General features: G+C 56.7%; 1 protein-coding gene across 2 annotated transcripts in view; it reads right to left on the bottom strand.

The window, feature by feature from the left end:
- Nucleotides 1–174: 174 nt before the first annotated feature.
- PIP4K2B (phosphatidylinositol-5-phosphate 4-kinase type 2 beta) overlaps nucleotides 175–13649 on the bottom strand; it is a 28861-nt gene continuing 15386 nt past the window's right edge. For both annotated transcript variants that reach the window (XM_040640718.1, XM_040640719.1), the window contains exons 4-10: nucleotides 11375–11527; nucleotides 10362–10508; nucleotides 9360–9398; nucleotides 8753–8866; nucleotides 5338–5596; nucleotides 4775–4878; nucleotides 175–4246 (exon numbers count right to left, since the gene is read on the bottom strand). In XM_040640718.1, coding sequence (XP_040496652.1) covers nucleotides 4166–4246; nucleotides 4775–4878; nucleotides 5338–5596; nucleotides 8753–8866; nucleotides 9360–9398; nucleotides 10362–10508; nucleotides 11375–11527 — 897 coding nt within the window. In that variant the 3' untranslated portion in view covers nucleotides 175–4165. The remainder of the gene's footprint in view (nucleotides 4247–4774; nucleotides 4879–5337; nucleotides 5597–8752; nucleotides 8867–9359; nucleotides 9399–10361; nucleotides 10509–11374; nucleotides 11528–13649) is intronic.

Below are 13649 nucleotides of genomic sequence, written 5' to 3'. Positions count from 1 at the left end.
TCCCCCAGCTTACAGCCAGATCGGAAAGCAGGCGGCCGAAGTCCTAGCCTCTGCTCTTTCTCCAAACTCAAGTCACACATGGATTTTGGCCAAACAACCTTTGAAACTGGGACCCAAACCCTTTAATTCTGAAAAAAAGGCTCATCTCCAAAGGACTCACACGTGACAGATGCGTACACAAAGATTTCTGAGTTTTATTTGTTCCTTGGGTTGGAGATTCATCTTAACATGCGTGCATTTTAAAACAGTAACAGGGTCTCAAACTGCTCTGAGCAGACACTAGACAAGCACAAGGGGCTGAAAATTCCTATTTAAAAAAATGGAGGTCGCAGTGAGAAACCGAGAAGTCACGTACACATGACGGGTGCTAGTGTGTCCCGCTCCCCCACGAGGTGAGTCTAAGCTTCATTCACATTTTTTGATGACAACGATCTGATCAGATGTTCGGGTGTGCCGAGCAGCTCCGGCCTTCCCCCTACAGGCTGCTGGTTCACAACTCACAAAACAGCTCTGAGCAGGGGAAGGGGCTCCTCTGGAAGTTTCCTCCCCAGCCTCCCAAAGATCTCAGCACAGCCCGCTGGGGACAGCGGGGTCTCCTCTCCCCTTTGGAGGTGCTCTTCGTATGTGACACGTCTCCAAGGGAGGGTGGGCCACGTCACTGCCCCCTGCAGATGGCTGGTAGATTGGGGGGCAGTTGTTCAAATGGGTTTTCCCTATGATTCCTGTGCTCAGGCTGGAGCCTCCCTCCCTCCATTTCTGCCAGAAAGAAGTGAGGTCCCTAGACTTGGGGGAGCCACAGGTCTCACGCCAGAGCTGTAAGGGCTGTTTAAAAACATAAGATCCCTAATGGCTCCTAACACTCAGAGTAGTACAAATACTAGGGAGCGCTGAAGTTTTTTCTTCTCTCCAAACTTGAATTGGTAAAAAGACAACTGCGGGGGGGCGGGGGGGCGGGTATTGGCTGCTGAGAAAAGTCCCGGATCTTTGGTCCACCTCCCCAGGGCAGGTCCTGGCAGACTGAAGAGGGGAACGTCATTAGGGCAGGAGTCCGTAGTCCCCAGCCTGAGCACGACCAGGGGACCTGTTCGAGGCCTAAAGCACAGGCAAGAGAAACAAGCAGGAAGAGGGAGAGGGGAGGAAGAGCTGCCTGTGGTGGGAACTTAGGGGTGCCACCGAGAACAGCCACAGGGGCGACTCGCGGCACCTGCCACAGACCAGTATGCCCTGAGCTTTGTAAGGACAGATGGAGCACTGCTTGTCTGCTCCTGGGACTGCTGGCTTCTGCCCGGGACCCCCAAACCGCAGGGCACGGGGAAGGAGCTTGCACTGGGGGATAAAGACGCAGTGGTTCATTAAAAGGAACGAGGGCCAGAGGCCTTCATCTAGTGGTCTAAGAGGGGTTTTCAGAGAACCCTCGCTTCGGCTGGGAGGCCTGGGAGGCTGGTGTCTCAGCCACAGGCTTCAGGACGGGAGAAGCTGGGACTGGCGAGGTGGCCGAGGCGGGGAATGGAGAGGAGTCTTGCGCAGGCTTCCCCTCCAGGCTTCACCCCGTCGGTCATGTCCTACTCTTACACCCTTGTTCTTAGGAGACCCCAAATTATTCTGGGGTGCTGTGAGACTGTTGAAGCTTTTCTTCGGGGCTCCAGAGAGGAAGGCTGAGGCTAGTCCCTTGCCCTTGGAGGCCTTCTACAGCCCAGAGAGGGAACGGTGGGGCTCAGAGAAAGGAACAGGGGGCAGACAAAGGCTTGGGGATCAGTTCACTTTCTCCACATTCAGACCACAAACCAAATATACCTGCATCATTACAAAAAGAGAAAGAAAACTGGTATAAACCAAGTTAAATAGCTTTTGAACATCTGGATGCCAAAGGAATTAGAGGGCCAAACCCAAGGATTTGAAGATAGCACAGAGAATGACCTTTTAAAAAAAAATCTAAAATCCACCCAACCACAGCTCAAATGTTTTGACCCAAACAACAATACTGTCAGAAAAACAAAAAGAGCATTTGAAACAGAATGCTACTCTCAAAATGTAAACAATATACCAAAAAAAAAAAAAAAAAGAAAGAAAGAAAACAACAAAAACCCACAAAAACACAAAAACTCAATGTTAAAGGGGTTAGATACCTGGTAGCTCATCTTGAACTGATGGACTGCGTTACACTTTCATACACACGATGGCAACGTGATCAGCGGCCCAAACGCAGGAAGCCAGCGGGAGCCCGAGGCTGTGGCGCCTGTGCGAGGACAGCCGGCCAAGCTCTGAAGATGCTGGGCCTCTCGAGGGGCAGATCCGAATTTTCATTCTTGATTAGGAGGTGGGGAAATCAAGTCCAAACATTATTCCTACGTAATCCCTTCCTAAGTCCGATTTGTGTTCTCCATGAGCCGCTGAGCCGCTGGGTTCTGGGTTCTTCCCCAAGTCACTCGACGGTCTTGCTGCTGCGGTTCAGAGCTGCCTGCGGCCCCTTCCCGGAGCCAGGGTGGTTGTCTGCTCCGTTTGCCTCTTCCAGAACGGTTCCAGCGGCCCCAGGGGAGTCCAACATGCTGCCTCCATTCTTCCTGACCGAAAAGCTGCGGGTAGGGCCCAGAGACAGTGCTGGCCCCTGCTCCAGAAGCCGAGCTCGGCCAGGTCTGGAGGGAGCCGCAGGAAACCAATCCATTCGTTCCAAGTGTTTCCACAAACTTCCTTCGCATCTGTGGGGTATCTACAAGTTTTACCGTATCTCATCCTAAATCCCAGTTCCTGGTGAGGGGGTGAGAAGATGTAGGAATGTACCTCCCCCAACACAGGGCTGTTTCCTTCCTAGCCAGAACAGACTGCACGGATGGCATCCCAGAATGACACGTGGCTCAGTTCTGAGACCTGGGTAGCTCAGCGGGGGGGTGGAGACCCTGAAGGAAGCTGCAGGAGGCCACTCCTGAGGAAGCCCGGGGTCGAGACGGGGGCATCAAGGAAAATAGCCCCAAGGCTGGGGCCAGGTCGATCCCCCTATCAAGCCTCCAAATTGGATTTCCTGGGTCCCATCCTCAAGTGACTCTGAAGCAACCTCAGGCTTGGGTGCCACCCTCCAAGGTGGGGGGGGCACACCCCTGCTGGCCAGGACCGTCCAGGGGACAGACCACAGGCACAGAGCATCAGATTATCTACACGGCGGCCCTGGCGCTTGAAGAGGTATCTCTGCGTGGAAAGGCGCCCCAGCGAAGAGCTCACCTACAAGGGAGGGCGCCCGGGCCAAGGTCGGAAGGAAGTAAATGGATGGAGGGCACAAGGCCTCATTTGATACCCAGCAGCATCTGGGGGTCCTGCTGCACGTAAAGATGCTTCCTAGTTCCTCTTGACACAGCGGGAGGCAGGCTTTACAGACAGGACGTGGGAAGGCGTGGGTGAAGTTCACGGGGTTCTGTGAGAACCAGCTGTCCGAGAGCCTGGCTGCGACCCCCACCCCCAACCATCCCATGAGGATGAACTCACGCCCCTGCGAGATCTCTCCTCATCCAAGATTCCCGACGCTGAGCTGGAGCGTTCCTTCGGGAGGATAGCGTTTACATGGAGGAATCCGGTAACATTTCACTTGCATCCGAGGCCAAAAGGTGAATGAAGCCGTACACAATACTCCGTAAAAGCAGAACGTTAATCCAGACGAGATCCAATGCAGCAGGGCTGAGGTGTCTGACCTCCTGTCCTCTGGCATCAGAGCACTTGGCCAGTCCGTGGGGCGCCTCTTTAATTGAAGGGAACCCAGAGCAGGGCAGGGATGGGGAGGGTGATGGGGTGATAACATATATCGTTACAAAGAGCAAACCTGGAGCAATGAGATTGCAGAAACAAAACCCACAGAAACCCACAAAGTCATCTCTAGCCCCAAGGTACTGTAAAAGGTGACAAGGGAACAAAAAGGAAACCCCTTTTCAACCTGGGTCAAATGGGGGGAACATCAAGGGTGAGCAGGTGAGGTGCACCCTGTGAGTACGTGGGCACGCAGCACCTCCCCTCCCCCCCACTAGGCTTTCCATCCTGGGCTGCCGGCTCCTCACCAAAGCCCCCCCTCCCCCGACTCCCCGCTCTGCTCCCCACCCTCCCATCCAGCCCCAATACACCCTCTCCCTTTTCCGACCCCGACCCCACATCCGGCTCTCTGGCTCTGGCTGAAGGTGGAAGGTAACTACGTCAGGATGTTGGACATGAACTCGTTGAAGCGTTTGGAGTACTGCTCAGGGTTCACAGTCGAGATCTCGGCCCCCGCCTGTAACACACAGAGGCTGACTCAGGTTGAGCTCCTGGCCCTCACTAGGAGGCTACTGGGAGGCTCCAGCCAGGAGGGGCCTGGGGATTCAGGAGCCTCCGGCTCGGTGTGAGAACTGAACACTACAGCCCAGGCTGGGCAGGCCTCCTGGAGGAGCGGTTCCCATCTCAGAGCGGCCCTGGCCTCACTCCTCTGATTCACACCCCAAGCCTGCGCCCACGGAAGGAGCGGCAAGGTGGTGGGGAGGCGGTAGAGAGACTCAGGATCTCTGGATGGGATCCCTGTGTGGAGACAGGAGCTTCAAGTCCACGGGGAAAAGGGTTCTCCGGGGAGCAGCGTGGGCAGGAAACAAAGCTGTTACCTGCGGTCACGCCCAGCGGTCCCGGGGAAAGGAGCCTGTACGCTCGGCCCCGCCGAGCCGCGAGGCAGGGGAAAATCACCCGGCAGGGAGAGCAGCGGGGGCACCGGGCGGGCGGGAGGCCGGGGTGTCTGGGAGCGGGAGGCCCGGAGGCGGCAGGGAGGACTCACCCCGTGCTTCACCGTCTTGGCCGCATGGGCAGCTTTCTTCTTCGCGTCGTATGGCGTGAGGATATCGATGATGGCCATGAAATAGACCTCCTTCTTGGGGGCACCTGGGGGGAGGGTAAGCAGGGAAGAAGGAAGGGGTGGCAGGGAGAACAGCAGGAAGCAGCCGGCTCCGGAACCCTGCAGACCTGAGACCAGACCCACCCCTGGCATTCTGGACCTGAGGAAAGGCGTGCTAATGGGGCCCTTCTCAGAAGCCTTCAGAGCTCTTCTCTGGTTTGTGGACAGTCTTTCTCAGGGTTTAGAACCAGGAACCAAGGCTGAGCCAAGCCTCAGGCATCCAGGACAAGCAGAGAGGGGAAGGAAAGCCTGACAGAGAAGGACCCCGGGGCCCCAGAAGCCAGAGTTACTGGCAGTGGTTCGGGAGGAGAGCCCACAGGCAGGAGAGGCCAGAGTCGGCCGTGAATTAGTGGGGGGTCCAGACACCCAGAGGGGCATCTGAACAAGAGGCTGAGGGGGTCTCATGGGGGCCGGGGCGGGCAGGGCAGACTCGGGCTCCTACTTACTTTCATGGCTTTTCATGGCATAGACATCAACAGAGGGGTCGAACTCCCCGGGGCCAAAGAAGCGGGGGGAGCTGAGCAGGTTCCCGGGGCTGTCGGGAGGCGTGCCGTAGGAGCAGAGCAGGGCGCCCCCCAGCCCGTCGTTCTCGCACTCCTCGTCCTCCGCCCGCTCCTCCACCTCCATCTCCTCCTGGCCCGCCCGGTCCACGTCGTGGATGCCCACCAGCAGGCTGTAGTCCATGATCTTCAGCTGGGCCAGGAACTGGGGAAGGTGCGGAAGGACAGAAGGAAGAAGCGGTTACCCAGGGCATCCCCGGGGCATCTGGCAAGGGGACAAAAGGCACTCCCTCAAATCCTCAAGTCTGACACTGGCGAGGACAAGCTCCCCTCTGCCTTCAGGGAGCTCAGCGGGGAGGACAGCCATGCCCTGAGGGCAAGGATGGGGGGGGGCTGGGGAGAGGCGTCGCGACAGCCTGACGGACAGAGCGTCAGGCAGACAGAGGCTGCGGGAGAAAGGCCAAGGGAAGGGGCCCATCTGATCCGGGACCAAGAGAGGCTGCGGCGCGTGTGAGCGAGGCCATATCCTTCTGACCACAAATCTCACCTGTCAGGGCCCTAAATCCGGTTTAGTGGGCTGGGGCCAGGATTTTTGTTTCTTGTGAAACAGAATAGAAAATGGGAGAGGTTGTAACGTGAAGCAGGTGGACAGTGTTTGAGCTGCGTGCGCTGGGCTGTCGGTAAAATGCACTTCTGACCGAGGGCCACAGGCACAGGCTGAAACACCACGTACCTCAGCTTCTTTACCAGTGAGGACAAGAACGGGGAGAAAAAGAAAAGGGAGCACCCCCTAACAAAGGGCCACGCGACACTCGAATCTCCTCCCGAAGGCCCCACGGGCCGCAGGGTCCGCATCTGCGTGAGTGCAGGGAGCGGGACGGTGTCTCGGGTCTCCTGGTCTGGGACTCCGTGACTTGAAGAACAAAAGTATGGGGCTGATACAGACGGAGATGGCCAGCTGGAAATCCAGCTCTGCGAATGCTGTAGCCAGAGGCATGGGTCCCAATCCTCCGTGAAGCAGCCTGCAGCCACCGTGACAGGCCGGGCACTCTGCCCTGGTCACCGGGAAACTGTCTGACGGACTGTGGGCACCATGGCGGCCCCCTACTCAGGCTCTTGGGCTTCTAAAAGCACAAGAAGCCCTGATTTATAGGAGACTGGCAGCCTCTCCTCTAGAGAGAAAGGTGCGGGGCGCCATGCCAAGCACGTCTGGAGGAGCCCTTCTCAAGGTCTAAGGAGAGGGCCGAGGTTCCAGAAGAGAGAGTCCACACCCACTCCTATCCACCTGAGAACATTTAGAAAGCAACAGCAACAAAGTGAAAACAAATGAAATGTGAAATGTGTAAACTGCCTTAACTTCCTCTTAGGAGAGCAGGGAGAAAGGACAGGGAGGAGAAAGACTCTGGACGAACTGAAAGGCAGAATAAAGGCACAGACAGAGCAGGCGGTGATGGAGGAAAAGATTCCTAGGAAAGAAAGCCGTTCGAAAAACCCACGCACGCAGCGGCATTATTCACAGTGAATCGATCTGAGTGTGACACTTCATTTCTGGTGCCCAGACATTTGGTCAGATATTATTCTGGGTGCGTCTGTGAGGGTGTTTGTAGATGAGATTAACATGTGAATTGGCAAACTGAGTAAAGCAGATTGCTCTCCCTAATGTGGGCGGGCCTCATCCAATCAGTTGAAGGCTTGAGCGGAACAAAAAGGGTGACCCTCCTTGGGGCGCCTGAGTGGCACAGTCATTAAGCGTCTGCCTTTGGCTCAGGGTGTGATCCCGGCGTTCTGGGATCGAGCCCCACATCAGGCTCCTCTGCTGGGAGCCTGCTTCTTCCTCTCCCACTCCCCTGCTTGTGTTCCCTCTCTCGCTGGCTGTTTCTCTCTCTCTGTCAAATAAATAAAATCTTTAAAAAAAAAAAAAAAAAAAGGTGACCCTCCCGTGAATAGGGGGACCCTCCGTGAATAGACGGACTCCTCCTGCCTCCATCCCTCTGAGCTGGAACATCGTTTTTTCCTGACCTCAGACATGGACTAAACATTGGCTCTTCCAAGGTCGCAAGCCCACTGGCCTCCAGACTGAAACTATACTGCCTGCTCTCCTGGGTCTCTCTAGCATGCCAACTGCAGTTCTTGGGAACCGTCAGCCTCCATAACTGTGGGTGCCAATTCCTCATACTAAACACCTGGCTGTCTGTCTAACTAGTTACCCATCTATCCATCCATCTATCGGCACCATCTACTGGTTCTGTTTCTCTGGAAAATCTTAACTATTATACCAGTTGCCCTTTAATGGATGAATGGGTAAACATACAATGGAATTATTCAGCCTTAAGAGGGAAGGCCATTCTGACACGTGCCACAACACGCATGAACCTTAGACATCATACTAAGTGAAAAAAGCCTGACAAAAGACAAATACTGTATGATCGCACTTATATATAAAGTTCACAGGGAGCGTAGCACGGCGGTTGCCAGGACCTAGCAGAAGGGGAGTGGGGAAACAGTGTGTAATGGGGACAGAGTTTCAGTCTGGGAAGGTGAAAGTTCTGGAAATGGCTGGTGATGGCTGCACAACAGCTGAATGTACTTAATGCCACTGTGCGCTTACAAATGGTTAAGATGGTAAATTTTATGTTATGCCTATTTTACACCAATTAAAAAAACCAGAAAACACTTCTAGAAGTTTGTAGGGTTTGGTTTTAATGAACAGGCTCCCAATTAATTAAAATAGGAGACACTGAGTTACCAAGTGGTCCAGGTAACACATTCGCTATTTAGCGCCTGTCCTCCCCGGAAGAACTTCTCCACGGAAGTCCCATTCCACCAGAAGGCTGCTGGGTAAGTGATGAACCAGAGCCAGGGAAGGGCCTGGCTGGTGGATCTTACAGCTGGCTTCCCATCGCTCTGATGGCCGACACCCCCCCCCCCATAGGGACACCCCCAGAAAGGAAGTTTAGGGGCGTTTGAAAAAGGTGTTGGAAGACATTAGTGAAGAGATCGAGGAAAGCAATGCAACCTGAGCTACAGAGATTCTACTGGCACTAACGTGCCCCCCGTGATGGAATCCTCATTTGCACCCACACTGTTCAAATCACCAGCTTCCTTTCCAAGAGTGTGGAAAGTAATGAATTCCATTTTTCTTTTTCTTTTTTTTTGTCTTAAGATCTTATTTTTAAGTCATCTCTACACCCAACGTAGGGCTCGAACTCACAACCCCGAGACCAAGAGGCACGTGCTCCTCTGACTGAGCCGGCCGGGCGGGCGTGAGTTCAGTTGTTTTAAGGTTAAAGAGGCTCCCGCTCTGAGGACAAGAGGGGGCCCTCCTCAACCCAGGTGAAAATGAGGGTTAGTTAGTCAGTACCTCTACGTCCCGTTTCAGTTTTTCCAGGAAGTTCTTTTTACTCTCCTCTCCCACATGCAGCTTCTGCCCTTCATTGAGGAAGTCATTGTCTTTGAATGTTGGCAAGTCCTTGGCCTGGGAGAGCAACAGCAGGGTTAGGCTGGGTGGCCTAATACATTCACCCCGCGGCGATGGTACAAAAAAGGGGGAGGGGCCCTTAGAGTGCAGAGGGTCGACCTGTGTAATCAATAGGTTCAGTGCAGGAGGCTGCAGTTCCGGGCCTCGGGCAGGCAGGGATGGCAACGATGTGAAATACGTCAGACAGGGAAGACAGACCCAAGCATGTCTTCCTGCTGAGCCTGGACTACCTCGGGGCTCAGGCAGCCACGCCCTGACTCAGGCTGGCCCAAGAGACAGAAATCGCTGGCCCTGCAGTACTCTGGACAACCAGCAAGGCTGGAGAGTGAGGCCGAGGCCAGGCGGGTGCTCAGTGACACGGCCCGACAGAGTGCGTATGTGGGAACCAGGCTAGGGACTGTGGTGGAGGAAGGGCCAGGAAGACCGACAGAAGGTGTTTCTGATTCCAAGTGACCCAGGCCACGCTTGATCAGTACAGGTCCCAGCATACCTTCTCCTTGTCACTGGCTTCTCTGGCGACAGTGGAGCCCTGCAAGGATAAGAGCCGTCAGGAGAGGTCCAGCTGAGGCAAAGTCCGTTGAGCGAGAAAACATGCACCCGTCTTTGGGGAGAGGCAGCAGGTGAACGGAAGGAGGATGGTTAGAGTCCTAGAGGGGCCAGGAGGCGGCAACTTGTTCACGTCCTCTGTCACAGGGCACCGACAGAGCTCTGATTAGACACGAGCTTCGTGCTCAGCAAATAGTCCCTGCCCTTAGGGGACTTGCCTTCCAACAGGGGAGACAGGCATTAACAAGTAGTTACATGATTAACTGATCCCCTCGTGACATTGGTCTAGGTGGTACACGGGAGGAGGACACGCTGAGAGCGGTAGCACAGGGGCGGGTCTGGGCTGCGGAGGGGCAGCAGTTCAGGCCGGCTTCCTGCAGGAAGTGACATGTGAGCCGAGTGGGAAGTAATTAGGGGGCAGAAAGCAGAGATGGACAAAAGAGCAGGGAGGGAAGAGGCTGGGGGGCCGTGAGAGGTGCTGGGGAGGAGCAGAGCCCAGGCCCTGCAGGAATGGAAAGGACAGCACTGCGGCTGCAGCAGAGAGAGAGACAGGGGTGTGGGGGGACGCGTCAGGAAGCCATTTCGAGAACAGCCGAGCACTGTGGCTCCCAGGCACAAGAGTGTCCCTTTCCGTGTCTAGCCAGGTGTGTGCTGTCAGTCCCCACGGCCCGGACAGATGCCAGAGTGCGTGTGTCAGCAAGGCCTGTCCCCCAGAGCATACAGCCCCCCGACGAGAGCTCAAGAACACCAATGGTGACATAAATACGGCACATGAAATGACCTCTTGTCACTGTCACCTGGATGTCCAACAGCCTCTGACCCAGAGGAATTAGGCACATTGGCTCCAGAGCTCCTGACGGCGCCGGAACCTAAGCTCCGGAGGCTTTCCGGGGGTGTGGGAGCCTCGGGCGGCAGCCTCCACGCTGGGGGACGCAGAGCCCTTTACCTTGAGGTCATACTTGCGGTGCACTGTGAGCCGGTGGCTGAACACGTTCCTGGTGACCACCATGTAGGTCTCCACGCCGTCCACGGTCAAGCGGTACATGCCCAGGAACTGCGGCAAAAGGGTGTTGCCGTGACACTCGACTATGAACTAGAGCACAGGGAGGAAGGACGGCGGCTAAGGAACGAATGAAGCACCGGGCCGGCCGGGGCTCCCCCCAGGCTCAAAAGCTCCCAGGGAGTCGAGCCTCTGCACCGGTCGTTTTCAGCCGGGTCCTGGGAAGTCACGAGGATTCCTCGGACTTAAAGAGGCCACGGCCACTCCCGCCCCCAGCAGGCGCTGCAGAGTGAGAGGCTGGGTGGGCCACGCAGAGCCCTTTCGGTCTCGTGTTGCTGGGCCGCCCCTGAAACTTCCGTCTGCAATGGCATGCGGCACTGGACGATCACTGAGGCAGGCCTGCGAGCGGGTTGCAGGGGAAAGAGGAACAGCTCCCTCCTTGCCACCAGTGCTTAGCCATGCGGCACCCCAGGGGTTCCACTGTAGCCCCAAAGACCAGAAGTCCCTTTCACCACCGAGAAGGCAGCGCTCCAGGAAGACCCAGGCACTAGGCCTGGCACTCGGACACCGCCACCGCGCCCCTGCTTCCCTCCAGGACAGCTTCCTGGTGTGCGGAGGGCCAGAAAGCCCGGATGGGAAAGGAAGGGACCCTGCTGCGCCCACGGGACCTCTTCTAGAAGAAATGCAGCAGGTGCTAGAGGGGGCAGTGTCCGGACTCTGACAACAAACAGCTGTTCCACGGGGACTGAGCAGGTCAGAGGCCCGCATTTCTCCTCATTTCCTTTTCACAAGCAGGCACTTCGGCTCCGGACGCAGCCCCGGGGAGGGCCAAGTGCTTGGGTCTCAGGAGGCGGGGCGCCGCCGCCAGGGGACCCATCGCTCCCCAGGAAGCTGCCCGGGGGCTCTCCCCGCCACCCCTGCCACCGTCCTCTACGGCCCAGGCTCGGGACTCACCATACCTGGTGGTATTTCTTTAAGATGTTGTGCATCTCGGCCACATCCTCGCTAGACACGGTCTTGATGACAAAGCGCCGGTCGTAGGTGGTGAGGAAGCGCGTGCCACACCGGCCCTGGCTGTCACTGTTGATAGGGGCGCTGCGCGTCACTGAGTTCTGAGGGACCAACACAGGCTGGTCTTGGGAGAGGAACAAGGGCTCTGACCTTTCCTTGGGCCAGACTGCTCTAACACCAGCCACGCTGAGACAGGCGGGACCTGAGCCGCCCCTGGTGTCATGGGAAGTTCGCTTGTCTCCCACAGGTCTTCCTGAAGAGTGACAAGAGTTGCTCCTGACCACCTGCCCCTAATCCCTGACCGGAGGGGCAGAGGGCTGGCTGCGGAACGTTTCCTTTCCTTCTGACCCCTGAGAACTACCCTGTCAACTAAATCCCTGCCTCAGACGTTAGGGCTGGGCCCTAACCCTGGCGCCCACAGGTAACCTGACCTTGGGTGAGCCATTTCACTTCTCCACTCCTGAATTTCCTGACCTGGAACACAAGGAGGCAGTCCAAGATGATTTTCCCAGTTTCCTGGGGTGACAAAGACAATGCTTAGGAAATATTCAAGAAGTCCAGCATAAAGCAGCAATGGACAGTCATCTCTTTTCCCTGGACATACCCCGATGCTGGAAAACCCTTCCCAAAGCGGGCAGGTATTCCTCGCCTCTCTGCCCAGCCCCTCTCCCCTCACCTCAAACTCCTGCTTGTCTGCGCAGAGCTATGAGGCAGTTCTGGGGAACGTTTCTGGCTCTGCCACTGCTCCTCCTCGAGGCCCCATTCCCACTAGGATCAGAGAGCAGTAGAAGCCTCTAGACGGGGTGGGGGGGAGGTGTGAGTCAACCAAAGGGATGAGTTCACCAGGCAGAGGCCGGGAGAAGACCTTTGAAAGGCGAGGCGGAGAGGAGGCCCCAGCTGTCCCTGGTCCCCAGCAGACACACGTGGGGATCTGCTCGCAGAAATGCCTCCCCTCCGAGCCCTCTCCTCGGCTCTTACCTAGGATTCGACGCTCTGCCCTCACCCAGTGCCTCCTCGCGAGACCCTGGGGGAAGGAGAGCGCCACCTTCGCAGGGAAGACTCAAGTCTGAAGTAGTGAGGCGCCCTCTAAAAGGGCACCCCCAAAACAGGGTGTCCCCCATCCAGAAATGTCAAGTAGGCTTCACAGCTGAGGGCCTCCCTCTCCCAGCCTCCCGCTCCACGCCGCTGGTCTCCTCCCTGAACACCACCCGCCCTGCCTCTTTCAGTCGTGAGCACAATCACTTGCCCGCAAGGTTATCGGAGAAAAAAATGCAGACAGAGAGGATGTGGTTAGAGCGCCAAGGGGAAGGGAAGGAGCCGCAGCGGAAGGAAGATGTCCCGCGAAACCTGGGGTTGCAACAGCGGCAAGAGTTTTCAGAAAACCTCCAGCTCCAATCAGGTCATGATTCAGCTCCGGGCTCGGTCCTCACAGAGGGGGCTGGAGGCACCTCCCAGTGCCGCTCAGGCACAGGCGTGAGCGGTCCGGCCCTGGCATCTCCTCCTCCCGCGTCCCCGCGCCCGCCTCTTGGGGATGGCGTCTCTGCAGGCCGTCCTCCGGAGCGGACGGAGCGGACGGGAGAGGAGCGGGGCCCCGCCACTCCTCAGGAACTACTACTCCGTGAAAGGCCTACGAGGACCCCGCCCGGAGGGTTATAGTATTTTAAAAGATGTGGACATCCGTTTTAGATTTCACTAGGCTGTACGCTCCTTCCCTCCCCCCGCCCCCTCCCCCCTGACAACCGGAAGTCAGTTGTATTTCTTACTGCTAGCAACGTGAAGTGGCAAATCCTCCCACCGTCACCAGCAGGCTGTCTGCCAGGGGAAGAAGGTCCGTGGAAGGTGCTAGGTGGAGCAGTAACAGAACCCACAGACTAGGAGTCAGACTGTAATGTCCCTGAGACTGGGCCAAATGCTCCCGGCAGGCCGAAGGCAGCATTCTCAGCCCCAGGAGGGGGCAGTCGCCGGCCACACCTGCCCCCTTCCTTCAGCAGACTGGAACCTTCCCAGAGCAGGCTGGGACACCGTAAGGAGGCAGGCGCATACCTGCCACAGTTACACTACCCTGGAAGTTACAAGACCCTGGAAGTCTTCCTTCCTTTTCTACTCTGTCTTATCTGCTTTAAGAGGCCTCATCACCTGCTGGCAACGATTCTCTCTTTTAAAAAAGTCAAACTACGGAGGAGGAGGAGGAGGAGGAGGAGGAGGAGGAGGAGGAGGAGGAGG

This window comes from Ursus maritimus, unplaced genomic scaffold (genome assembly GCF_017311325.1).
Source record: "Ursus maritimus isolate PB19 unplaced genomic scaffold, ASM1731132v1 scaffold_24, whole genome shotgun sequence".
Taxonomy (NCBI): domain Eukaryota; kingdom Metazoa; phylum Chordata; class Mammalia; order Carnivora; family Ursidae; genus Ursus; species Ursus maritimus.
This window is presented reverse-complemented; position numbering and strand designations above follow the sequence as displayed.